Genomic DNA, 25,073 nt, shown 5'->3' on the forward strand with positions numbered 1-25,073 from the left:
AGTACCTCGGCATAAGGGATGCTTAATTATGGACACTATTGAGCCTGCATCAACCTCTGTAGCATCATTCACATATTCTCATGAGACTACAATTATTATTACGAAGGCTGTTTTGATATACAGCTATACGCGCATAACTAATCACACATAGGCGTAGGCACCACAGCACCATCACTATGCCACTTATCACTTAAGCAAATTATGGGAAATTTCTCACCAAGCAGTGATCAACTCGACTGCAATACGGCTTAGGGTGGCGCATCAGCAGTCACACGTAATCAAAACTAATGCTTTATTATTAGTCACATCCCATATAATAATCATTACATCAATATCTGGAAAATCATTTTCTCGGTTGGCTTTTCACTGGTATCGCAATCATTCTTAGGGCTTCCGCCAGAACGGCTGACTGCAACAGCTATCTTCTCTTGTTCTCTGAACTCGACCTGGTAAGCAAAAGTTAAGGAAGGCTTCAACGGCAATGAAATTAGACGTAAAGCAGCTTGAAAATGCTTAAAAAGGATATTGTTTCTCCCTGGATTGGCTCCTCTCGTGAGATTTGTCTCTACTCGAGTACTGCGGCGATATCTCCTGAAAAACAAAAGGTCTGTGTGAGAAAAGATCTCTGATTCCGAATAATGAGTTAAAGTATCAAACGAGTAAAAAAGTCCCTATTACCTTTGAATCCCGGACTTCTCTAGACTCCCCTTTCCTGTGGTGTTTCTCTCTCGTTACCACAACGGGTTGATCTACTTTGTCCCCGTTTTGATGCGATATTTTACCTGAAAATGCATTTTCAGATATTTAGTCACCTCCAAAGCGCACTCACCTTTTTCTTCATCTCTCCTGCGCTTCGTAAGATCTTGCTGTGCTGCCTCTTCTAAGCGATCCTTGAAAGAGATGTTAACAATGCTTATTTCACGGATAATTAAGTATTGGGAGCTACATTTATTATTATTCCATTTCATATCTAACGATTTGCTTCTTCTCCATTTCTAGTGCGCATTAGTGATATTTCTAATGTATTAGATAATTTGCCTTTGAGCAAATTCTTCGATATATTCGTTGAACTACATTTACACCGTATCCAATTAATCTTAATTAGTTTTTTTAAAGTTTATTTAAAGCCAATATCTTAAGTCAATATACTTTTTACCATAATCAGTAGTGATTAACTACAAAATCTGCTAATTCATTAATAAGACAAAACTACAAACCAACAACAATTATACTATGTATCTATACATTCTACATACTATGTACATACACATATATACCACGTACCCTTTTTCGACCGACTCTCCGGTCCTTCTTCAAATCTTTGTTGACATTTTCGACTGATTTGTCCCTGCGGTCTTTCGACTTCGAAGATCGCTCCTTTTTCTCTTCTTGGACTGTATAAGTTTCCGTCGGCTGAGAAATGCCCCGTTTGCGCTCATCGTATTTGGAACCCTGAAAATAACGGACCTACCTAATTTTTGAAGATTTCCATTAGATGGAAAGTGTGTTTATTCTCAGTATCAGGCGCTTACTAAATATGGTGATCTTAAATTGATTTTGGGAAATATTAACTGGGGAATGATATGACCAAAAGGTTCCCGATCCTCTTATACCTTAATAGGGACGGGAATAAGTAAAACACACAGTATTCAAAATTATTTGGGAATCTTAAGATATTTTAAGTAAACTAATAAAATATACAGGGTGGCCCTTTTCCAATTATTGGCCCACCTAACAAAAGAGAACCACCATGTTCGCAACTGAAAAATAAATAATTACCGAACAGTTTTCGGTAGCAGCCAAAGTTCAATAGCAAAAACGGTCGTAGATGTCCATCACTCTGCAGTATTTGCAGCGATATTTTCTCACAAAATAGTTCATGATATAGAATTGCTCTATAGTTATTGAGTAGCAGGGTGTTTCAAGAAACCCCTTTATGAGAAAAATGAGAATTTCCTGAAATGGTATTTAGACTGGCCATAGCCAGCTAGTACAAATTTAAATATGATATTTTCTAGCGGCCATTTTCGAACATACTGATAATATGTACAGAACGAGAATCCAAAAATTAACAATATTTTTCAGCTTTGGACCACTTCTGTAAGAAAACATTAAGATTTTTGCTAGATCATTTTGATAGTGACCAGACGTCACGGTAACTTTAAATTTTTAAATGGGACACCCTGTATTTTTTACCCACTTTCTGTTGTTGCCTGGTATACTAACCCTGCTTACCAACTTCTTATTTTTTCCTGATCTTTCAATACTCTTTGATTTCATGCAGTAATATTTTCACACAACATAGTTTGAAGATGAATCTAGCGCTACAATGTTTGATTAGGAAGGAAAAATTAAAGCAATCAGTCATAGGCTCCGTCACCCCAAAAACAGTAGTCCAGACATATTTTATTTATATGAGAACTGGAACGATTCAGTAATTTTCCTTGGCGACTGTCTAAGAACACTCTTTTCGTAGCGCTAGGCACGTGCTTCGAACATTACTTTAAACTTGAGATATATATTCCCAGGACTTTAGATACCACCATGTTTAATCGCTTAGTCACACTAAATTATACGTAAACAAATTCTTAATTAAACTTTACTAACCTGACGTAGTACTTACCTTACCTAATCCCAAATTTCGAATCTCGGGTCAAGGAAGATTGGGCTGTCTCGTGAATGAACAGATACAGAAAACGCACAAAGTCCAGCAAAATATCGTCGATCGAAAAGGAAAAAGGAGGTACGGGGTGGGGGGTCATCACAGTCCCGGCTTCATCTTCCGCAAAACCTGCATTTTGCGTCCTTCGTCATGGATTTCTTGTGTTAAAATCTCTCAATTTCTTCTTAGGAATTCGCATTTTCTCCATTACTTCTTGCAGCTGATAATCACAATGAAGAAACCATGAAACGCATCTGGCAACATCTCGGACCTTCAATCTCTCTGTGTATCTGAGACTGACGCTGATCCTTAGCGAATGAAATTAGAGCTTGTGAGACGACAATCACTATTAATATTTCTTGATATAGAGGAGACCGAGCTGCTTTGGGGTTGCATTTGGATCAAATTGAAAAGGTTTACTTTCATATCAAATTTTAAAGCTCTGTTTTTATCCGACTTGGCGTCCACGTTTTCTTGAAAATTCATTATTGTTTTTTGTCCGAATTTTCAAAACCATTCTGCTTGCACAATCTTCATATATCTATTGAGATTAGATTCACCTCTCGATGTAGATGTACTAATATTAGTCAACTATTGTTTCTGATCACAGGATTAGCTCTTCTCAGTTGTAGTGAATACTCTCCATAACTTCTGGTATCGAATTGCTTTCTCATTTAGTTTTTTCAAGCTTAAAGTCGCGACGTTTATTATACTGTTCTTTTGATTCTGCTACTTGTGTGTTTGATCTGACACTTGTATTTTTTAATTTTTAATTCGCCTTCTATTCCTGTTTAGTCCAAAATTATTCCGCTTCTAGTGATGGTTTGGTTTTTAATTAATTGTGGTTAAATCATTCTTGTTCAAGTGGTACTTCACAAATTCCTCTTTTAAGCGAATTCGGAATATTAAACTATCCTCGTAACGGCCCAAACAAAACATGCAAACGCAGCGACTTCCGCCATTAAACCCGCATTTTATTTACGTAAAGTTCGTACTCGTATAAAGTCTATGTAAAACACTGTTCAGCCCAATCTCCCGTTGTTGTAGTGGATTGTAAAAGAGGATTGCGGACACCCTAAAACTTGTAGCGTTGCTACCTTATTCCGATACTAACCTTGGCGGAGGCACTATCCAGCTTTCTTCTTTTTAAATCTGAAACAAGGAAAATTTGCATTAAATCCTAAAAACAATAATAGTTGAAGATGATTTCTTACGTCTGTGGAGTTCTGGATCTTGCCCATGTTTTCCGACGTTCCCGGAAGGCCCTCCACTGTCTCGTTCTTCTTTGAGACAATGCGCGCTTCGTTCCTCATAGAATCGGTCTTGCCGTTCACTGGAGTACCGATCTTCATTAGGGCTAACGATGTCTATGTGTCTCTCATCCTAACATAAATATTAAAAATAAACAAAAATAACTACAAAGTAGCAATAAGCTCACTTTTTGCTCAATCGATTTCTTGGATTTTTCATCCAGTAGCCTCTCTTCTCTGCGTTCCTTTCTGGTCTCTCTGTCCAGTTCATTTGACAACCGCTTTTCATCTTTCTTTATGTATTTATCTTCACGAGAAGATTTTTCTTCATTTTTGTCGGAACTCCTGTAAATTATTCTGCCATGTAATACTACACTTTTACTGTAAACACAGACTTACGAATAATCTAAGACTGAAGAATTAGCCTTTGCCAGTTTGGTTTCCTCATGTACAACTCGTATCGGCGTAGGCTTTTTCTCCGGCTGTTCTTTGACTGCTCTCTCTAAAATAAATAGATTATTCTTTGAAATTTCCTATGGTTTTTGCTTTTAACCTTTGGAATCTCCATTGAGCCTGCCAGCGTCCTTGCCATTAGCTGCAACAGGTTCTTGAAAACTTTTCCCTGCCTAAATGCACATAATATTAACAAGGAAACGCAGATTTTTAACTATAACTACAACCTTATCTTTTTCCACGGGAATATGGAAATCACTCTCCTTCATCATATGTCCCCCATTTAACCTCTGTTTCAATTGCCCTAAATAACTGCTTGATAAAGTAAATAAATCCTGTCGATTGTTTTTCTCTTCATCCCGCACTTTTTCGATCCTTTTTTCTAAGAATTGAGCTATAAAAAGTTTCTTCTGTGAAACATGCGGGTTTTTAATATAAAAAGTAGTTTACCCAATTTAATCAAGACGGGGAAAAATGGTATGATTTTGATTAGAATTATAAGGGCGTTTCTGATTTGTACGTAATCCTTGGACTCTAGGCAAGTTACTACTGCTTTGGCTAGTTTGTAATGCCACTTGTGACACACGTGGCGATAATTTTCGAAACCTACGTTATCGAGGCTATCTGCTGTATGATTGCTCACCCTAAAGTAAAAGAAAAATAGTGCACTCTTGTAACTTTTACTGTAACTGTAATTACAAATCATCACAAGGTTTTTGTCTCTTACCTGTATTTAGTCATAAAACCCGGATAGTTCGAACATTCTTTCTCAAACACCTCCTGTGATTTATGCCACTTCATCACAGTTTCCAACATTGCGTACAAAAATCGTCCATAACGTAAAGCCTCGTTTTCAGTACAGGATATTATCGAATAAGTAATATCGCAGAACAGCTGAAATGACACGGGGAAATTAAAATAAGCTGAAAACTGTAAAGAGCCGAAAAACCTTACACGATCGTAGCAAAGCAATGTGGAAAAATTTGGCGTTTTTAATATATGAATGGTGTGAACGAATTTAGCGCAATAAATCGCATCGATCTGGGTAAACGTGCATCTAGGAAATAGGCAAAGCTGTAGAAATCTAGTTATCGACTCGGTTTTCGCCGACTTCCCAGACCTTGATAAGAACCAGTTATCTTTCTCCTGTTTAAGTCTGTACAAAACCTTCTCCACATGTTCTGTCTGTTTCTTTTTCTCATCCAAAAGTTTTTCTACTAGAGAGTTGCAACGCTCCTGTTCTTTTTTGCCTAAAAAAATTCCACAATGCAAACTAGTCTAGCAACGACATAAATTTCATACCTTTTGTACCAACATTTTCGGTAGCTGCCGCACTTTGTTGCTTGGCTTTGCTGATAACCTGTTGATAAATGTCCTCAGGCACGCACAAATCATACATAGTTAACGACCAAAAAGTCGCTAAAAATTGAGGAGTAACATCTTCCCATGTTTTAGGGGAATGTAGAGGTAAAAGGGAGTTATGGACTGGTTGCATTACTTCCTGAACAGCCTCAAAATACTTCTGATGTTTCAATGAAGTAGTCATTTTTTTATAGTTAGAGTCCGCTTTGCGTATTTGGTCATAACGTTGCTAAATAGAAAAATAATCAAAACAATTCTTATTTATTAAATGAAATAACTTACATTAATCGAGTGATTGAACATAGGCCTTGCAAGGAAAAAGGCGACTTCAGTGGGAATGTGGAAATTCAAAAGCATGAATTGAATGGTCGGTAATTTAGTAACGTATTCCTCGATGGTCAGAGTGGAGCCCAAAAAAGTACCAAATTGAACTAGAGTGTCTTGGCATTGATCGGATAATTTTCCCACCAATTTCAGGTGACTCTTTTGAGTTTCTTTATAGACAACGCAGTAGTTTTGTTGGGCCATCAGAAGGCACAGAGCGACAGCTAAATCGTTGTCATTCATGGCTTCTTTGAGTCGTAACGAGGACTTTTTGGTGTTCCTAATTTGACTGAAATAGCCGGCCTGAAAAATTAACTTCGTGTTTACAAAGCTAAATATTATGGCCACTCCCATCCCCTTATCAAAGTTTTATGACAACGCGCCCTTAAATCTAGCAGATAGAATTTATTGGTTTCAACAGATATTCTGTAACTTAAATTTTTAAGAAGCGACAGAGGAATTAATGGCTTAATTAATAATAGTAAAATTTCTACCTCGCCCTTGAGCAATTCTCCTCCTGACATTGCGTACAGTTGATCGACAGTAGAATCTTCATTGGGTTCAACGCCCGCCATTTTCTGCACCACTTCTTTCAAAATCAGCAAATCTAAGCTATATATTAATTATGTTTTTAATATTTAGTATTTTTTGTCCTAAAAAACCTCATTTTTCAGAACCAAAAATCCGCAAGTGAGGTATTACCAATTATTTTTTTGAATTGTATATGTATTTATTTACCTTTTTTGTGCCTTTAATTGATTTGCGACAAATTGCAACAGCCCAGTGAGCTCAATGGAATATTTTTTGTACACAGCACCGGAAAAAATCGACAAACTCTGCAGCCACATAGATATAGAAGTACTGTCATGCTTAACTCTGAAACCATCGAAACGAAAGTGTCATAACCTGAGTATCAATTGAAGCGATACACCCATTTTTGGACAATCTTTGAGATGACTTATCACACAAAATTGTGTGTATCATTTCAACTAATGTTCAGTTTATTAGTGTTACTCTACACAAACTGAAGGTGGAGGTATCAAAAGCCTTACAATGTCTTCTGAAAATAGATGCTCACCTCTTCTTATCAGCATTGGCCAGATTTTCGATAACACAATACCCCAAAACATCATAGGAAAGGTTAGTCAAATATTTCAATGAATCCACCACAGGATTAATCAGGTTGTTGTAGACTTGGATTTGTAGCAACACGTAATCGAACAAAAACCCCGGAGAGCAATGGGTAAGCTTTCCTATTAATCGACCAACTGGCTTCACGTTTTCCTTACTAACGCGCTTCATGATGTTCTTTATCTGTTTCTCAGAGTCGGCTCTCTTTTTCATTAGTTCTGGATACACCGAGTAAGTGTCGTTTTTCCATCTCGCATATAGGCAATATCTGAAATTGAACGAAATGAGATAAGTAAGAATTTCACACTTTGAAGAAGTTGCCCACCTAATCTGATACGGATACAGTTTTACGCAGTTCCAAATCTCTTCGGCAATACAGCAATTGCACTCCAAATAAGACAGGGACGGCAACATGGTGGCGTCGAGGACGGAAATTATATTGTAATATAATGAACCTTTATCGATAGGTTCGAAGTTCTTACCGGTTTCCATATTCATATCCTGCAGGATCGCTTTAAATAATCGTAGTAATTTGCCTGAAAACGAGTGTCATGGAACTTCATGTAGCTCAAAGATAAAAATCATACTCATTAAAACTGGGTCATAATGAAGTGATGATCCCAAATATTTCAACATAGGAATCACGTGTTGTTCGAGGCCTTCTAAAGTTCGAACAACTGGAGGAGCCAACGGGTTGGGGTGTGCAGGTACAGGGGTGCGATTGAGGTTAGAAGTTGCTAAGCAGTGTCTAAAATATCCATTTTTAGTTTGAAGTGGTTTAAAAATAAAGGAAAACTAACTTTGCATATAAAGGTTCAATGAGCGAATGTAAGAGATCGCACACAGCCAGTGCTATTGGTTCAAATCCAATTACACAGTGTTCAGGTAGAAGGTCTATGATGACTTTTGCATTTGTCCAGTCCCCGATCAGTAGTAAAGCCTCACATAAGCCTGAAATAAATTAAAAAATACTTATGTATCGAAATGCATACATAAACTCTGCCTCTCACATGCATGAACCAATTCCATAAACAAACAATAAATTCGCATTTTTGTGGCTTCAAAAGCCCAATTTATAACAAAACTTTAAATCACTTACGTAATTTTTGGTTGCTGGTGAATAAATCCTCTGCAACATCTGCGTCATCCTTTTCATCCTCCTTCTCTTTGCTACTCAATGATATTATTTGCAATTTACGTACATATTCTGAGGCATCCTTTAAAGCCTTTTCATGATCCTTTTGAATAACTTTATCATCTGGCGTAAGCTAAAATAAAGCCATAATTTCACTTTATAAAGATTAGGAACTTCATATTAGACCTATTTACTTACTTTCGCATAAATATTATCCAGTGATATCAAATTGTGTTGTAACAAATATGCCAATAAAACATAAAATGAGGAAGGAATCTCTTCTTCCGCATTCTTAAGGAACGCTATTTTTGTAGATAATACCTCACTGATGATGTAAGGGTCTTTAATGTAAGATTTAATTAGAGGTACAAAAATATGTGCGTCTTGGGTTTTGCTCTCGAAACTTTCAAGAATGATATCCAACACTCTGTTTGGATCCAAGTTGAAACAGCCTGAAAATGAGTTCAATGCCAATGCCAGTATTAATTAAAACGGTTTGAGATGCACCTATAAGTGAATGAACAATGTCAATAAGACTGTCTGCATTAGTTTTTTCGTTAAATTGTTTGTTTAGTTCAGTTTGCAACTTGGCAAAGCCTTCACATTCTTCCCTAAACAGATTGAACTTCCTTTGCTTATAGCTGAAATGCAATGTTGTTAAGTACAATTCAGATTTTTGTTTAAAACGCACAGCTTACTATAATTTCGTTTTAATTTTGATAAACTTTGAGTAAAATGTTCTGTTTTTTAGTATTCCGACCTCTTGTAATGTTTCAATTTCTAGTCTTTCCTTCAGCAACTTATCTGATAAGAACTAAAAATATATTTTAATTGAAAACCATTTTGTCAAGACATTGATATATAATATACCTTTTCACAATCCTTAACTATCAGGCAGAAATTTGCTCTATCCTTAGAGTCCTCTGCATCTACTTGAGACGTAATGCCATCTGCTACATTTAATACGTCACAAATCACTGAGGCAACATCACTATGAATAGACTGAAAACATAAAAATTAACAATAGGGAAACCTGTTGATGACTCAGTGAAGAGAAACTAATATTTACCACTAATTCTTGTAAGGTACTCAGTACTGCATCTTTTTTTAGCAAGCCCTTAACTCCTTTATCAATCAATAGGTTTATACTACTAGCTAGTTTCCCGTTAATGTCCAGTGTAGGTGAAGTGGTTTTAAGTAATGCTGTACAGGAACGTATACTGCAATAAATTGAAAAAATATTATATGAAAATTGGGAATATTGGGAGGTTTTCACTGATTTTCAGGAAATAGAACTTCATTATTTTTCAAGATCCAGGTCTGACTGGGGGGATGAATATTTGATAAATTAATAACAGATAGAAAACAAATTACTGGCATATAGAAAATAATTAAAGACTACGGAAATCAGGCAAAAGCCCAAGCAGCTTGAGATATCAATCAGTTTAAAAATGTTCAAAACGCATGTCTGCATTACCCAGTTTGCAAACAAACCTCAAACTGTTCTGATAATCATTAAAATATCAGCAAATTGCAGAAAAATCCCTTGCTTAAGTAGCAGACCAAATAATCATAATTTAGCATATTCAATGTCCAAAAGACAAAAGTCATCGTGCTGACCACTGCCAAAACATAACTTATGTAGCTAATAGGATGCTGATAAAGATTCTGCCAAAATCTGTGCCAACTTTGGATACTAGATGACATCCTTGCAGAATTTGTATGCCATAAATGATGCAAGCTGGTATTCCTATGTGATGTTTTAAAACCTATAGAACTAAGTAATTTGAAGTTAACAACAGCCATTTAAATAAGTTGAAGTTAATGTCAAGTCCAAATAGGATTCGATATTAGTGGAATAAGACTCTAATCCTAGTAACTTCTCAAAAAACACTATGTATTGGAATTCTGACGCAGACTGTTTCCTATAAGTAAGAAAAGCATGATGCAGAGTTGAGGGATTTCTACGTTCTGGAGATAGCTCGAGGTTTAGGGTTAGAAACAGGACTTATACTCTAAGGAGATTTTAATGTGGATAACAAACATACGCAACAATAAGACAATCAAAAGGTGAATTCGCAATAGAAAACTTACAATTCCTGGCGGCCAGACTTCTCCCAATTCTTCCAAACATCGCTGGAAAAAGCTGCAGCCATTGTACTGTGTGCTTCTTAGTCTAAATTCTTGCTCTCCCAAAAATTAAAGACTTAGTGAAGAAAATGTACATTAATACGTTTTCTTGGTATATTGTGTAACTTCATGGAACTAGCTTTAAATTTAAACTTAATAATAGAAAGAAAATAGAAATACAATTCCAAAAACTATTTCAATTCAGTTGCAATTCGCAGCTACAGCTTCCTTCTTGAAGACAAATGACAACACAAGTGACAACACAAGTGACAACTTACAAAAAAAAGTGAATTTTGACATCATGACACTGGCTATAACTCTTGCTCGCCCTGGTCTTGTTAAATCAAAGTGTGTTCAGAGTTAACAATAGAGTAATGAGTCAACGGTACTGTTGAACTACCACGTGAAACGCTGTATTTATTATTGAAGTTTCAAGTCTAGACATATGCTCCAGTGTATACTGAGCAGTGTTTTAAATTTTCTGTTAGTTCAAATCAGCGACTGTGGAGTACGATGAGCTTTGAGTGTCTGAATGCGCCCAATCTTTCAAACTACCAGGTGAGGACCAGCTGAAGAGCAGAACGTAAATAAATATTGAATATCAATTATTCAATTAATAGCGAAAAGGAAACTGAATAAAAGGTAAATAATTAAATTAAACCACCTACTTTTACAGCATCAAAGGCTTCAGGCCTTGTTATACTATACATATAGATTACCATTACAGTCTTATTTATAATTTATTGTAATTATAAATAAGGTTATAATTTGGCAGGAATGGAGGGTCAAGAAAACTCTGTGAAGAAAAGCCGAGCAGACTTGAGCAGCTTACCGACAAGGCAGTATCTAGACCAAACTGTAGTGCCAATACTAATGAGTGGATTATCGTATCTAGCCAAAGAGCGGCCCGCCGATCCTATTAACGCCCTGGCCGACTATTTATTGAAAAATAAGGCTGTGCATGAATCAGGGGGTAATGATAGAGCGCAGGAAATGACTGGAAATGAAAGCAACAAGTGATGGGTTTTAAATTTCATTTTTTCTGAATTTACACATGGAATTTTGTCATAGGGAAAAGTATATGCTTTTGAGTTAATTTCTGATAAATTGAAATAAAGAGTTCAAAATATGAGGTGTTAATTTACCCAACTACGTTCTTTCTGTAAGCCGCTTTTTAGGTTTAAATCTTATTAGTATACAAATTAGATTAGGATAATTTAATTAGTTATGTTTAGAATAAATGACAAAAATCAAGGTTTTTATTTGCACATTTCACATTTAGCTTTTTTGACTGTGTCCATTTTTTTGAAGAGTTTATGAAGTATCTTTAGTAAGTATGAGATTTGATTTATAAATTTTCCATTGCTGATATCTCAGATCTCAAAGTTTTGCTAAGTGCCACATACAAAAATTCAATCAAACAGCCCTAATATTTTACTCACTTCCTCATTAAGTCTTTTTTCCACTAATGGAATAATAAACCTTGTATCTTCTAAATTCAAACTAAGAAACACTGTCTTGTTAATTTTCTTCGCAATTCTGCTTGCCATGTTGCTAGCACTGTGCTCATCACTTCCTAGGAGCTGTGCTGTGTTGGGGTTGCTTGAAAACCTAGTGTTCATTGCCATGGATATGTTGTTGCAGGAGGGTTGTTGAATATTGTTTATGTAGATGATAATGGTTTCTTTTAGTTTTATTATTTGGAACAGAACAGTCTTGTCAGAAATTATATCTGTGAACTGATGAACCTTAGATTTGGGAGCGATGAATTCGATGGCCTCTTCATCGGGCATTCTAGATGTATTACCTGTTAAATAACAAGAGATAGTGTTAAAAGAGATTAGTTAATTCATGTGTTATCTGTTATAAAACTATATTTACCCGACGTAGGCAGCGTTTTTCCAAATAATTTGTTATATTTGTTGAGGATCAGATGGAATTACAAAAACCAAATAATGGAACAAAAAATATAAGATTCAGCAAACTATATAAACATATTTAACCAAACGAGTCCGGTAAAATTAAGCATTTTCGTTTCATTAAATATGCGAGTTAACTGAACCGATCAGAACCAACATCAATTGATATTTATGGAAAACGGTGACGTCAGAGACGTATTCTTCTGTATGTTTGGCGAGACAGTTGAGTTGTTAGAGCCAGACATCACTGTAAACGAAATTTCTTTGACGTAAACTTACATTTTCTATCCTGCGTTAATTCGTCATCAATATTGACATTCTCCTTTTCGCATCTGGTTCTGGTTCCGGTTGACAGTTTTCTGTTGTATGTCACAATGGTAAAGAACGCGCCCACTGTGAAGGATATCTAAAGTGAAACATAACCTTATATTTAACACTTAAAATTCTAAAACGTCACAATCATAACAAAAAACTAAAAGAGTAATGATAGGAAAATAAACAAGATGTAAAAATACATAAACTTCTCATCCACTTTCGACTATTTATAATTTTGAGCATCTTGGAAAGGTCCCCTAGACATGACAAAGAAGTTCGAGTTCAACTGGCGGATAGCAGTGCCTGAAGCTCTGCTTACAGGATGTGTTGTAGATAGGTGGACCGAAGAACGAGACAATTATGAATTGGAGCAAAGGGCCACCTTCAAAGTGGATGACTATGGCTTTTTTATTTATTGGAAGAGTGACGGACGTGTAAGTATGTTATTTTGCTTTTTGGCTTAAATTTTATATCTATGTGAGAATATAAATAAGTTCAAACTCAAAATCTACTCTTTTGAATGTAACTTTTAAAGTAAAAAATACTGAAAAATTAATCAGTTCAATTGCTATTCATTTCCAATTTTTATATGTTGTATCCTTGAATTTGACTGGCTCAATGAAACTTGATACCTTGTATTGTAAAATATTTGTGCAAAACTTACTATATTTACATTGTTAGGAGGGAGATGTTATAGAATTATGTCAAGTAAGTGATATAAGAGCAGGGGGAGTGCCCAAAGATGCTCGACTCCTTAACAGTCTCATAAAAAGGCATGGCAATGATCTAGAAGAGAAATCATTGACGATTTGCAGTGGAACTGATTACATTAACATCAATTACCAACATATTATTTGCCCATCCCCAGAAGTTGCAAAGGTATGTATTTTACCAAAGCTTTAAAAGATCACTGAGGCCTTCTCCCTACTATTGAGTAAATAATTTGCATGGATACCTAGTTATTGTTAACAGAAAATGATTTTTTTAACAGTGACTGTTAACACATTGAGAATAAAGTTGTTTTTCAAGGATTGGTTGGATGGACTTAGAAAAATTACTCACAACGTTAAAGCTAACAATATTTGCCCAATGACTTGTCTGAAAAAACAGTAAGTCAAAATTACCTCTACTGCATGCTATTTTTGTTAAAATGTTCAATGTTTGCGTGTAGAATTTATCATGAGACAAAACCTGTGATACTCATGTTTCTAATGTCTCATTTTGGATAAATAATGTATCTTTTGAGTACTCACTTTAATGTTATCACTATTGTGTTAAACGTTTTCTTCAACTTTTTATTTGTTTTTACTTCCAAAGTTAAATTATCCAACATTTTAATGTTATTACTGTCTTTGTAACACATTTGAATTTATGCATGATCATATACATACAGTTATTTCGCGACACTAGCAATATGAAGGAGTGTACGCTTCCGCGCATCTCCATTTATAATATACATAAAACTAAGTAAACATAGTAGAGGTCAGCCGTCGTACTGCATGAGTTCTGCAATTTTGCTTGATTCTTATTTAAAGTTTACTATCAAAATTATTTCAAATAATTTTTCTTTTCCAAATTAAATAAGAAAGTAAATAGAACTCTTAACATGAAATAAAATAAAATTCTAGAAATAAACAAAAAATCAATGGAAATTAAAAATAAAAACCAAAACTTAATTAAATGTTCAAATCGGCCCTCTTCTTGTACACAACAGTAACCGAGTCGGTCGTAAAAATTCCGCTGCACGTTTGGATGTGTTTCGGAGCTAATAGTTTGCATGCAATTTCAAATTTCATTTCGTAACTCGTTAAAATTATTAATCCTATTATTGTCAAATTTGTAAATTGTAGATTTAACATAAGTCTATAAGAAAAAATCTGCAGGAGTTAAATTAGGGAATCTTGTTGGTCTCAGAATGTTGCCCTATCCACTTATCACTTTGTTTTGAAAATGTGTCTCAAGACATTTTTTAACAAGAGCAACATTATGGGCAGGACAACCATCTTGTTGAAACAACACATTTCCTAATTGGACTCTAATTATTGGATTGCCGGAATAATTTGCGTCTGGAGTAGTTCAAAGTACGTTCAATAAAAAACGGACTAATTACATGGTCATCTAAAATATCTGCCCAGATATTAAGTTTTTAGGATATTGTATTCATGCATTATACATTCTGTGTAAATTTTCCCTAAGTAACGAGTAACGACTGGATTAGCGTGACCCAATAATGGAAACATCGATTCATCCGCAAAAAAGATGTTTTTGATGAAATTTTCATCATTATTTGCCCTTTCCATTATTATCTCACAAAAAAATTAGCCGTCTTTCTAGGTCTTCAGGAAAAATTTCGTTAATTTTTTGCACCTCGTATGAATTATACCCGTTTTTTCTCAAAACTCTGTGAGCGATTGCACGTGACACATCTAATTGGTCCGCTATTTTCTTGAGGGGCTGGTTAGAATTTTCCTCAACATTTGCACAAATCATAATTTCCTGCTCTTCAATTTCATTGTTGTCTCGTGGAGGGTGTTTGTGATGCAGGGGCGAAATACGTTCAATCGTCAAATGACATGACTCACTATACAACACTAAGAACGGGTTGATTACCAAAATTTCTTAGAAAACAAGTGACAACCCCTTCTAAGGATTGTCCTGAATAAAATATAATTCTATAAGTTAAAAAAAATTGCAAATACGATATAGACAATGATATGTGTTAAATTTTTTTAAATAAAGCAAACCAGCAACATTGCAAAGCGCATGCAGTAGGACAGCTGATTTCTACTATGTTTACTTCGTGTTTGGTATACTATAAATGGAAATGCCCGGAAGCATACACTCTTTCATATCGCTAGTGTCGTTAAATATATTGTATATACATATGTGTAAATATATAGAGCTGGCAAGCAAGTCTACGAGAAATCACTCACAATAACAAAATGGCAAATATTTGTCCTAGAACTGCCCTGATGAAACAGTAAGTGCATTTAATAACTAGTAGGCTTAATTTGCACTCTTTAATACAAATCACGTTAAAGTTCATTAGCCATTCGCCATTTTATCTAGATTTATCGATCATTTAATCTATACAAAAGTAATTTAGTTGCAAAAACTAGAAACTAAATCTCAGTTTAAATGAAGTAGTACGAAAGCTAGATACAATTATTATTCAAGAATTAGGTATTCATTTTGATGCTTGGGGTAGTCTCTGTGTGATGTGGTTGTGTCATCTGGCATACTTTGTTTTGTACAGAGTAAAATTCAGTCCAATGGTACCTACTTGTAAAACACAAATTGAATGTACAGGATAATTATTTTCACTCTTTATGAATGTATAAAAAAACTTTTATTGAGAACTGTGTTCATGTATAAAATTTATAATTGATCATTAAATATAGAAAGACTCTGTACGTTCGGTTTGGTTCCGTTAGTACGAAACATCTTTACCTTAAAATTAAACCTGTACCATTAAATTTATAGCAAACTCAAATTTTCAGTTGGATGCGATTAGGCTTCCTAGTAGATCAAAAAGGCAAAATACCAGTCAAAGTAATAGCCAGAACATTTGCTTCTGGTCGAACCGAGAAACTTGTCTATTCTTTCTTGGCTGAGCTGGGCCTGCCCAGTGAGAAAAACGACAGCATCGAGCCAGAACAGTTCACGTTCGAAAAGTTTTACGGGCTGTACCATAAAATTTGCCCAAGAAATGATATTGAGGAATTGTTTAGGATGATGTAAGTTTTCTTTTCATCTAACTCGGTATATTTATATCTTGTTTCATTACAGAACTCAGGGAAAGGGTGATTGCATGACTGTGGATCAGCTGATTAATTTTTTAAATGAGAAACAGAGAGATCCAAGGCTTAATGAGATTTTGTATCCCTTGTACGACGAAAAGCGCGCCATTGAGATTATTCAGACATACGAAACCGACGAAGAACTGTTGAAAACTAACAAACTTAGCAAAGATGGGCTTATTAGGTATATATTAACAAAAGCTCATAGGCTGGAGCACTATAATAAATGGCTCTTTCTAGATATCTTATGTCGGACGAAAACGCTCCAGTGTTTCTCGACCGTCTAGACACCTACATGGACATGGATCAACCTTTATGCGCTTATTACATCAATTCAAGTCATAACACTTATCTCAGTGGTAGGCAGTTTGGTGGAAGGTCCTCCGTAGAAATGTACCGTCAAGTGTTATTGGCTGGATGTCGGTGTGTAGAATTAGATTGTTGGAATGGTACGTCCAAAACTTTTATATCCAGAAAAATAGTTAACTGTGGCTTTGCCTACAGGTAGAGGAGAGGATGAGGAGCCGATTATAACTCACGGCCGCGCAATGTGCACGGATATTTTATTCAAAGATGTTATTTACGCAATCAGGGACACCGCATTTGTCACGTCCGACTTTCCGGTAATTTTATCGTTCGAAAATCATTGCTGTAAAACCCAACAGTTGAAGCTGGCCAGATATTGCGAGGAAATTTTCGGGGATTTGCTTTTAAAAGAACCTTTAGAGGATTATCCTCTGGTGAAAGGTACGAGTCTGGTGATAAAAACCGTTGTATATTTTTGTAGGAGACATTTCGTGAATGGACTTTAGTAATGGTAATTTTTATCAGGTGCGCCATTACCACCACCATCATGTCTGAAAAGAAAAATTTTAATTAAAAATAAGAGGCTCAAGCCGGATGTTGAGAGGAAGGAGCTGGAGTTGTTTCGTAGGGGAGAATTGGTAATTGAAGATGAAGAAAAGGAGGACGCGAATGCCAGTACTGAGAGGCTAATACCGACAGACATTTCAGTAGAGGTAAGATTATTAGAATGGAAATTTCTGTCTAAAGTTAAACGATCCATCTAAGCAGTACAATTATTATTGAAAAATTGCAGAATACCGATAAGTCCATTGCGATAATTTTAAATAAAAGTTGAAATATTTGTTTGTAAATCTTGTGCGCCGATCTTCAGGTTTTATTACGTAAAATAGACACATGAAAAGGTGCTTTCTCTGTATTTCAATCAATCTAATGTTAGACCCCCGCCGCTGATGCCCCTCCTGGAGAGGGACCAGAAGTTGCCACTACTTATACCGGATCTACAACAAGCGTGCATCCTCTTCTTAGTTCTATGGTGAACTACGCCCAACCGATCAAGTTTCAGAGTTTTGATATGTCTGAAGGTAAGTGAAAGCTTCTGTTGTAATTCATAACTTATCGAGAATTTTCACTTTAAAGAAAAGAAAATCCATCATAACATGTCCAGTTTCTCTGAGCCGGTGGGACTAAACTTGCTGAAGCAACAAGCCATAGAATTCGTTAATTACAACAAAAGGCAAATGTCCCGCATCTACCCCAGCGGAGCTCGAGCTAATTCCTCTAATTACATGCCGCAGGTAAAAGCTTTAATGCTGAGCAACTTGCAAAGAACTCACTAGTTTTGTAATAATTTCAGGTGTTTTGGAATGCCGGCTGCCAAATGGTTTCGCTTAACTTCCAAACATCAGATTTACCAATGCAGTTGAATCAAGGCAAATTCGAATATAACGCGAACTGCGGGTATCTTTTGAAGCCGGACTTTATGCGGCGACCGGATCGAACTTTTGACCCTTTTGCCGAATGTCCAGTAGACGGGGTCATTGCCGCCCAATGTTCGGTGCAAGTTATTGCCGGGCAGTTTTTGTCTGATAAGAAGGTCAGTGAATTTTAAATTTTTGTCAAAGGAAACCATTCATCTCATATTTATAGAGGAAAGTTTGTGTTACAAAATAGTAATAAAGTTAGAGGTATAGGTCGTCTTAGTGGTTAGTTATTTCAAACTGATTAACAATAGCTAATTTATTAATTTTATGGGTATTTATTCTGATTTTCCTCATGTATGATCACGTTTATTTATAAATTTAATCGCCAAAACTGAGTTTAAGGAGAAAAGTTTGCATCAGGAAGAAAAGCAAAAAGTGTCTTAAGGGTCATTGAAACAAGGTTTTGGTATATTGGTAATTGAATAAATAAAGGCATTTGTATATATCCTTTGACAATTATTGGTTAATGTCGGGATGCGTTGGTCCTTTACTCGAGCATCCTTTTAGTCAAATTATCATGTATATAATAAAAAATATTGCTTATATATTCTTAGATTGGCACATACGTCGAAGTTGACATGTACGGGCTGCCAACAGACACCATACGGAAAGAATTCAGAACTCGCTTGGTGCCTGCTAACGGTCTTAACCCAGTATACAACGAAGAACCCTTTTTGTTTCGCAAAGTCGTGCTACCAGATTTAGCAGTCCTGCGTTTCGGAGTCTACGACGAAAACGGACGCTTACTTGGACAGCGGATTTTACCATTAGATGGCTTACAAGTACGTACCTGTCTTTGACAAGGCTGGGTAATATTTATTTATCTCCACAGGCGGGATATCGTCATATCTCATTGCGAACCGATGCCAACTTTCCAATGTCTCTTCCAATGTTGTTCTGCAATATAGAACTGAAAATATACGTACCTGACGGATTTGAAGACTTTATGGCCGCACTAAGCGATCCACGGGCCTTTAGAGATGCCCGGGAGAAACAGAATGAGCAAATGTCGTCAATGGGCATTGAGGTATGCTTTGAATTGTTGCTACAAGAGTTTTAGGAATGTTTGCCTTTTGTAGGTTACGGATCAAAAAGCAGCTGAGAAGCAAGTGAAAAGGGAAGAACGGAAAATAGGTAAGTGAAAATTTGACTCATGAGACCATCTGGCAGTTTGGAAATTTGTTCCAGAACCATTAGTTTTCGAGCCCATAACCATTGAATCCATCAAGCAAGACAAAGCTTTCCAAAAAACCACTAAGAAACAGTTAAAGGATTACGATACCTTGAAAAAAAAGCAACAGAAAGAAAAAGGAGCCGTTCAGAAATCTCAGTGTGTTGGAATAGAAAAAATCATCAAGGGAAAAAGGTAAAACAGAACAAACATTTTCATTTTGCTCCGCAAATTTCAAAATAGTGTCTTCAAGCGGTCATTTTTAAAACAATTTTAGCAAGACGGATGTAATAAACGACCCAGCAGTCAGAAAATTGATCACCGAACAGACTGTTGAATGGAGCTTGCTTATGGAGAAACACCGTAAACAAGAGTGGGAATTTTTACGCACCCAATTAAATGACCAACGCGAACTGTTACGCAAACATATGGAACTCCTGCAGACTCAGCAATTGCGACAGCTGGAAGCGAAACACGAGAAGGAAATTAAGGAAATGAATAGTCAACAGGCAAAAATTGCCGTGGAAACGGGCAAAGAGGTTCGCGTTTTCCTTCATAAAATACCAATTATAGTTATATACTTGAATTTTTAGATTGCGAATGACAAAACGCTTAAAACAAAAAAAGACAAAGAACGCAGGCTGAAGGAAAAGCAGCAGAACAACACCAAGAAGTTTACTGAGGAGCGGAAAACTGCTATTATTAAGCAATCAAGGGAAAAGGAGAGGTTGCAAATAACTCATGAGAAGCAGTTAGGTTCGTTGTCGCAAGACATACAGAAAATGATCGATATGTATAAAAATGAAGAGAAAGAGTACAATTTGTCGTCAAAAATCGAATTTTTCGCTTAAATTTCTTCAATATGCTTAACAGTATATAATGCACTTGCCGATAATAAAAGACATTTTACAAATACCAGGTTTTCCACATTTCTTGCCGCACTCAAATTGAATTAAGATGCTGTTATCAAAGAAATATCAATGCTGTTTCTGAAAAAAGTGTAATTAAATGTGAATAGCTCAAACGCCCATTGAAGCGAGATTTGTCAAGCTGCACTTTTTTCTTAAACTCTATGTTAGTGGTCTGAATTCTTGCCCTTTACATAATAGGTTTAAACTGCATTTATTACATTCAGACCAAGCCATAGCTGATCTAATTCAATTCAAATGAGTTGGCCAGTAATTAATCCTGTAATTGCACCAATATTTTTATGCCGTTGGGATTGTCTAAAAACTTTATAGAGTGTTATTAAAATATAATTAAAAGGGTATTTTAAAGTAGTTAAAATGATAAGTTAATGTGATAGCTGAGAGAATGCCACTGTCAATGAACACTGAATTGGCATTATCGGCTATATCGATAACTATCATCTTGACAATTTTCTTTGAAATACCGCTTGCTAGTCAATTCAATGTTTGTTGTTTTGTTTTATAAAAAGTTGATCTGATTAACAGTCTAACTATTGTCACTATTGTTAAGACTTTATCCAATAAGCATCCAGAAGATTGAAATATTTGTTTAATGATCTGATAATATGACAGCTCATGATATGGTAAAACCAAAATCGAAGTGTAATTTTGATTATTGTATGAGTAGTGGTCAGTTTTGTAGTATATCAATTAATAACATTGGAAACTAACAATGGCAACAGTAGTCGGACCATGGAACCTTTATCTCTAGCTGTAGTTGAAATTATATTTTGTTCTGAAATAAATCTGCAAATAGAGAAAGCACATGTTTATACGTAAATTTTATTGACACTATAATAAACATCCTTTTCGACAACTCCATTATCACAAATTAAATATAGATGATTTAACCTACATACTCATATTTCCTAGCTAATAAGCATACGCAAAAAGTAGCGTTAATGTAATGTCTGCAGAAGCGGGATTTCACTCACTCAATACAATCATTTAGTTTTTTGCTTGAGCTTGGCACACTGACAGGTATGAACAGAAAACAAAACGCTATCAATGTAAACCCGTCTTAATTATCTCGCACCTCTTGTAAAGTTGCTGGACAACAATAATTTTACTCCATAACCAATTAATAAAATTTATTCCTCTCCGTGTATGTTAAACAATTTAGCCACTTCGTTAAGGTCGTCGTATTTCTTTTGATCTTTGAGCACTTGCCGCGCAATCGACATACGATTGAAAACGTTCCAGAGGACAATTCCTACCACTACATCATCGCGCAAGTAAAAAATGACTCCTTTTCCGTAATCCTCCCCATTGTTGGCATTTGGTAGCAGCCTTTTTGATTCTTTAAGTTTTTGTTTTTCTTCGTCTGAGAGATATTTTTCGCATTCTTGTGGAAGCTGGATTAAACAATAGTAAAAATGTAAAATATGTATTTAAAACGTCTCCATACTAACTTCTTCAGTCTTTGATCTGTCGCCTTCTCCAGTCTCTTCTACAACCGCTAAAGGCGTGTCTTTCTCGGTTTGTTTAGCAAACACGGCCACAGTGGGTAGGGACGAGTCCACTATGCCGATGGCCTCATAGCCAACTTCTGGTCCTAAATCGCTCCAGAACATGCTTTGGTGCCAATAGGCGTTACGTGCCCCTGCCATGTTTTCGCCTAGAAAAACTCACCTATAATACCACCGTTACAGCTAAAATTTCTCAGTTATTCACCAGCTAATCGCCCGGACACAACAGCATGATCATGATGCTCAATTCGTCGTCTGCCTAGACGAGAATCATAAAAACAGGCGCTGTCACCAGCGACGTATAAATCAGTTCGAGCCTATTAAGAATTGTTGATAAAATATAATATAATCCTGAATTTAAAATGATATTTTATTTTTAAACTAACCGGGATAAAATGTAGTATTTGTTTAAAGCTCTGATAATCGAGTAATTACCTGTAGTTCTGTATTTACTAAATATCCACCGAGTTCTGGATCCACTTCCAAATCAGATTTTTCTGCCAACTGCGTATTTGGTTCGACTCCGGTAGTCACGACTACGAAATCGACTAGAAGGGTCTTCCCGCTGTTTAACGTTAATTCTACTTTGCCGTCTTTCAATTTTACTCCTACCACTTCTGTTTTCGGCACCACCTACATAAACAAGAAAGTATTTCTCAATTTTTATGCCGATGTTTTTAACGTTTGTTTTTTAATCCTAAAGGTTAGAAAATGATATTTCAATGTCCCCGGAATGTGCGGGGAACAATAGAGTTGCAATCTTACCTTTACTCCCTCTGCCCTCACTTTATCTGATGTCCAAAAACTTAAATATTCTGGCAAGACTTTGCCCATGTTCCCTGTTTCTCTAAATATTTGAAATATCTCCTTAGTTTTCTTATCATCTGAAAACAAAACTTTGATAATTAAAAATGGTTTAAACTTAAAGCATTTATTTTCAACAGTGACTTACCTTTTCTACCAAATGCACAAGCTAATTCGCTTCCTAAAAATCCCCCACCCACTATTGCTATCGACTTCGCATCCTCAAAGGCTTCAAATATTTCTTTAAAATCGTCAATATTTCTAAAAAGTTTGATATGATTTTTCAGGTTATCATCTGCCGTCGCTACTTGGAATACTGGGGTGAGTCTGGGAGTGGCACCTAAACAAATTGTTGTAAGATGTAATTTTCAATGGGGAGTTAATTTTTTTTTAATGTCAATGTGTACTTAATTATAATGGATCACACCTGAAAAGTTATAGAGGTGTTAGTTTTGTAGATGCATATTTGAACATTTTGAGGCATTTTGTCTCTGTAACTGGCCCAAATTTGAAAGCCTATATACATAATTCTATTTATGATTACTTACCTGTTGCTATTAAACATTTGTTGTATTTAATTGCAACTCCATCTTCTAAATAGGCCAACTTTTCCATAACATCTAAATGCTTAATTGTCCAGCCTCTGGCCACTGCCACACCTCCATGCTCACTATCCATTAAGTCTTTACATGAAATATAAAAATCTTCTGGCTCATAAAACAAACTGAAAAAAAAAAGAAAAAGACAATACAATGTATTTTATCAGAAAACAAAAAGAAATATTTAAAAAAAATTAGGCAACTCATACAATTAGAATACACTGTACTACCCAAAAATTAGTACCTCCTTTCAGATCCATTCCACTGTTTAAAAGTCAAATTTTGAGTTACAGTTTTATTATCACTAAACCAAATTTCCTTTGAAAGTGGTGGCCTCATATAAGGGAAATATGCTTCATTGGTTACTATCAATACCTAAAATACACAAAATACACTTAATGGAATTTTAACATTGGTTAATTTATTATATTCTACCTTTGCTGTCGGATCTAAGGATTTGATGGCTCTGAAAGCAGTGAAGGAGGCTGTGCCTCCACCAATAAGCAGATAGGGCACATCTTTTGGAATGTCTTGAGATGACTGGGGATCTTTAAATGCTTCTGCAACCAAAAAGTTAACAATATAATGATACAAAAATGTGATTACTTACCAACTTTCCCTTTCTTTTTGCCAGTCTGCTTTTTCTTGTCAGGGGTATCTTCCATTCCAATATAATATACCTTCAAATCATCATAGCTTCATTAGGCTCAATATGTACTACAAGCATTAAATACCTACAGCTCCTATTGAGGCTGCTGCAAATAAAACTCCAAATAATAGCATTCTTCTCATTTTTTGCTTCTGTTTTCTTCCGTTTTCTTGCCATGACCCTTCACATTGGGGTAATTTGCCTAATTCATTAGACTCACCACAAGATTTTGAAGAAGGTTTCTATCAATAAAAATTATTATTTTTGCAGCTTTTTATTATTAAACAATAAGGAGATATGAAGGATTTTAACTACCGGAGGAATTGAGTGGAGAGATAATTTGAGATGGACAGAACGGCATGCTCTCAATTTAATACTATCTACAGGCTGCTGGGACTGATTAGATTGTGAGGAACAAGGGTGGGGTTTGAAGGGATTTTGACAGGGGTCACTGTCTACCTTTTTGCCTCCATCACTACTCAAACAGCTTCTTGAAGACAAAAGTGAAGTTGAGGCCAGTAAAGGTCCTATAAATTATCAAAAATTAGCTACTAAAATGGCTGTGAATGAAAAGCTCTTACTTTTAAAAGAATAATCATTTCGGCAAGTGACAAATGGGGCCTTTCCTATTTGTATAACTTTTGTTATGTTCAAGATTTGCCTGGCACGAATCATAACTGCTGGTAATGTAAGAAATGTATGCTGGCTAGTTAGGAAGTCGGTTCGAAAGTTAGTTTCTAAAGGAAATACTCCTGGAAATCATACAAGACAGAAGTTTCATGGCCGTGACAGTGCCAGTGCCATAGAAACCATCCGCAGTGAATTTAATACTTAAAGAAAAACTGTGAAATATGCTCCAATGGATTATTCTTTTGAATCCGCTCAGTGTTTGGGATGTTATTTTGGTATTTAATAATAAAAAATGGTATAATTGTTCGAAAATTATAAATTTCAAATTTCAAACACTGTTCCAAATGGGGTTAGGTTTAATTATAGTGACGTAGGTGACATCTATTTTTAAGGATGGTTGATAGTAATTAATTCACAATAGAGCGAGCATGTATACAATGTAAATAAAGTTTAGGTTAAGGGTTTCTAAGCAAAAAAAAATTTCTTGGCCTTCTTTAGTACTTCAACGCCTATTT

At 35.6% G+C, this 25,073-nt stretch overlaps 4 protein-coding genes across 9 annotated transcripts; 1 reads left to right on the plus strand and 3 right to left on the minus strand.

Annotated features, from left to right (window-relative positions):
• Positions 1–275: 275 nt before the first annotated feature.
• Positions 276–10,682, minus strand: tho2 (THO complex subunit 2-like protein). Of its 4 annotated transcripts, none has more exons than XM_066403323.1 (29): positions 10,412–10,682; positions 9,387–9,537; positions 9,188–9,319; positions 9,016–9,131; positions 8,825–8,958; positions 8,516–8,769; positions 8,282–8,450; positions 7,983–8,133; positions 7,770–7,930; positions 7,508–7,718; positions 7,130–7,450; positions 6,790–6,927; positions 6,546–6,663; positions 6,010–6,354; positions 5,668–5,956; positions 5,320–5,615; positions 5,093–5,259; positions 4,816–5,009; positions 4,593–4,759; positions 4,466–4,538; positions 4,312–4,414; positions 4,101–4,257; positions 3,877–4,045; positions 3,777–3,814; positions 1,285–1,452; positions 830–890; positions 679–782; positions 527–591; positions 276–449 (listed from the first exon to the last, which is right to left on the minus strand). In XM_066403323.1, exons 1-29 carry the CDS (start codon positions 10,471–10,473, stop codon positions 419–421), a joined length of 4,545 nt encoding a protein of 1,514 aa, XP_066259420.1. In that variant the 5' UTR covers positions 10,474–10,682; the 3' UTR covers positions 276–418. The 4 variants fall into 4 exon arrangements, 2 of the variants coding, with proteins under 2 accessions (XP_066259420.1, XP_066259419.1); XM_066403322.1 differs by having other exon boundaries at positions 1,285–1,467; XR_010752826.1 differs by lacking the exons at positions 276–449; positions 527–591; positions 679–782; positions 830–890 and having other exon boundaries at positions 1,315–1,452; positions 2,624–3,814.
• Positions 10,683–11,684: 1,002 nt separating this feature from the next.
• On the minus strand, positions 11,685–13,950 carry LOC136417506 (proteasome assembly chaperone 4-like). 2 transcript variants are annotated; one of them, XM_066403221.1, is made up of 3 exons: positions 13,935–13,950; positions 12,646–12,759; positions 11,685–12,254 (listed from the first exon to the last, which is right to left on the minus strand). In XM_066403221.1, coding segments are annotated over exons 1-3 (510 nt in total). In that variant the 5' UTR covers positions 13,936–13,950; the 3' UTR covers positions 11,685–11,859. The 2 variants fall into 2 exon arrangements, 1 of the variants encoding a protein (XP_066259318.1); XR_010752817.1 differs by lacking the exons at positions 12,646–12,759; positions 13,935–13,950 and adding an exon at positions 12,329–12,461.
• Positions 12,884–20,326, plus strand: norpA (no receptor potential A). 2 transcript variants are annotated; one of them, XM_066403178.1, is made up of 17 exons: positions 12,884–13,115; positions 13,363–13,560; positions 13,711–13,790; positions 16,182–16,418; positions 16,471–16,665; positions 16,722–16,930; positions 16,986–17,228; positions 17,313–17,500; positions 17,725–17,869; positions 17,925–18,082; positions 18,142–18,381; positions 18,823–19,050; positions 19,101–19,295; positions 19,348–19,402; positions 19,457–19,634; positions 19,717–19,978; positions 20,033–20,326. In XM_066403178.1, exons 1-17 carry the CDS (start codon positions 12,945–12,947, stop codon positions 20,288–20,290), a joined length of 3,240 nt encoding a protein of 1,079 aa, XP_066259275.1. In that variant the 5' UTR covers positions 12,884–12,944; the 3' UTR covers positions 20,291–20,326. The 2 variants fall into 2 exon arrangements, with proteins under 2 accessions (XP_066259275.1, XP_066259276.1); XM_066403179.1 differs by lacking the exon at positions 13,711–13,790 and adding an exon at positions 15,582–15,661.
• Positions 20,327–21,483: 1,157 nt separating this feature from the next.
• Positions 21,484–24,865, minus strand: AIF (Apoptosis inducing factor). The gene is made up of 13 exons (XM_066403191.1): positions 24,510–24,865; positions 24,388–24,455; positions 24,018–24,170; positions 23,890–23,959; positions 23,715–23,839; positions 23,524–23,654; positions 23,229–23,404; positions 22,829–23,020; positions 22,642–22,760; positions 22,312–22,509; positions 22,082–22,193; positions 21,820–22,025; positions 21,484–21,762 (listed from the first exon to the last, which is right to left on the minus strand). Exons 1-13 carry the CDS (start codon positions 24,601–24,603, stop codon positions 21,499–21,501), a joined length of 1,908 nt encoding a protein of 635 aa, XP_066259288.1. The 5' UTR covers positions 24,604–24,865; the 3' UTR covers positions 21,484–21,498.
• Between the last annotated feature and the right edge of the window lie 208 nt (positions 24,866–25,073).

Source organism: Euwallacea similis, chromosome 28 (genome assembly GCF_039881205.1).
Source record: "Euwallacea similis isolate ESF13 chromosome 28, ESF131.1, whole genome shotgun sequence".
In the NCBI taxonomy this organism is placed as follows: Eukaryota; Metazoa; Arthropoda; class Insecta; order Coleoptera; family Curculionidae; genus Euwallacea; species Euwallacea similis.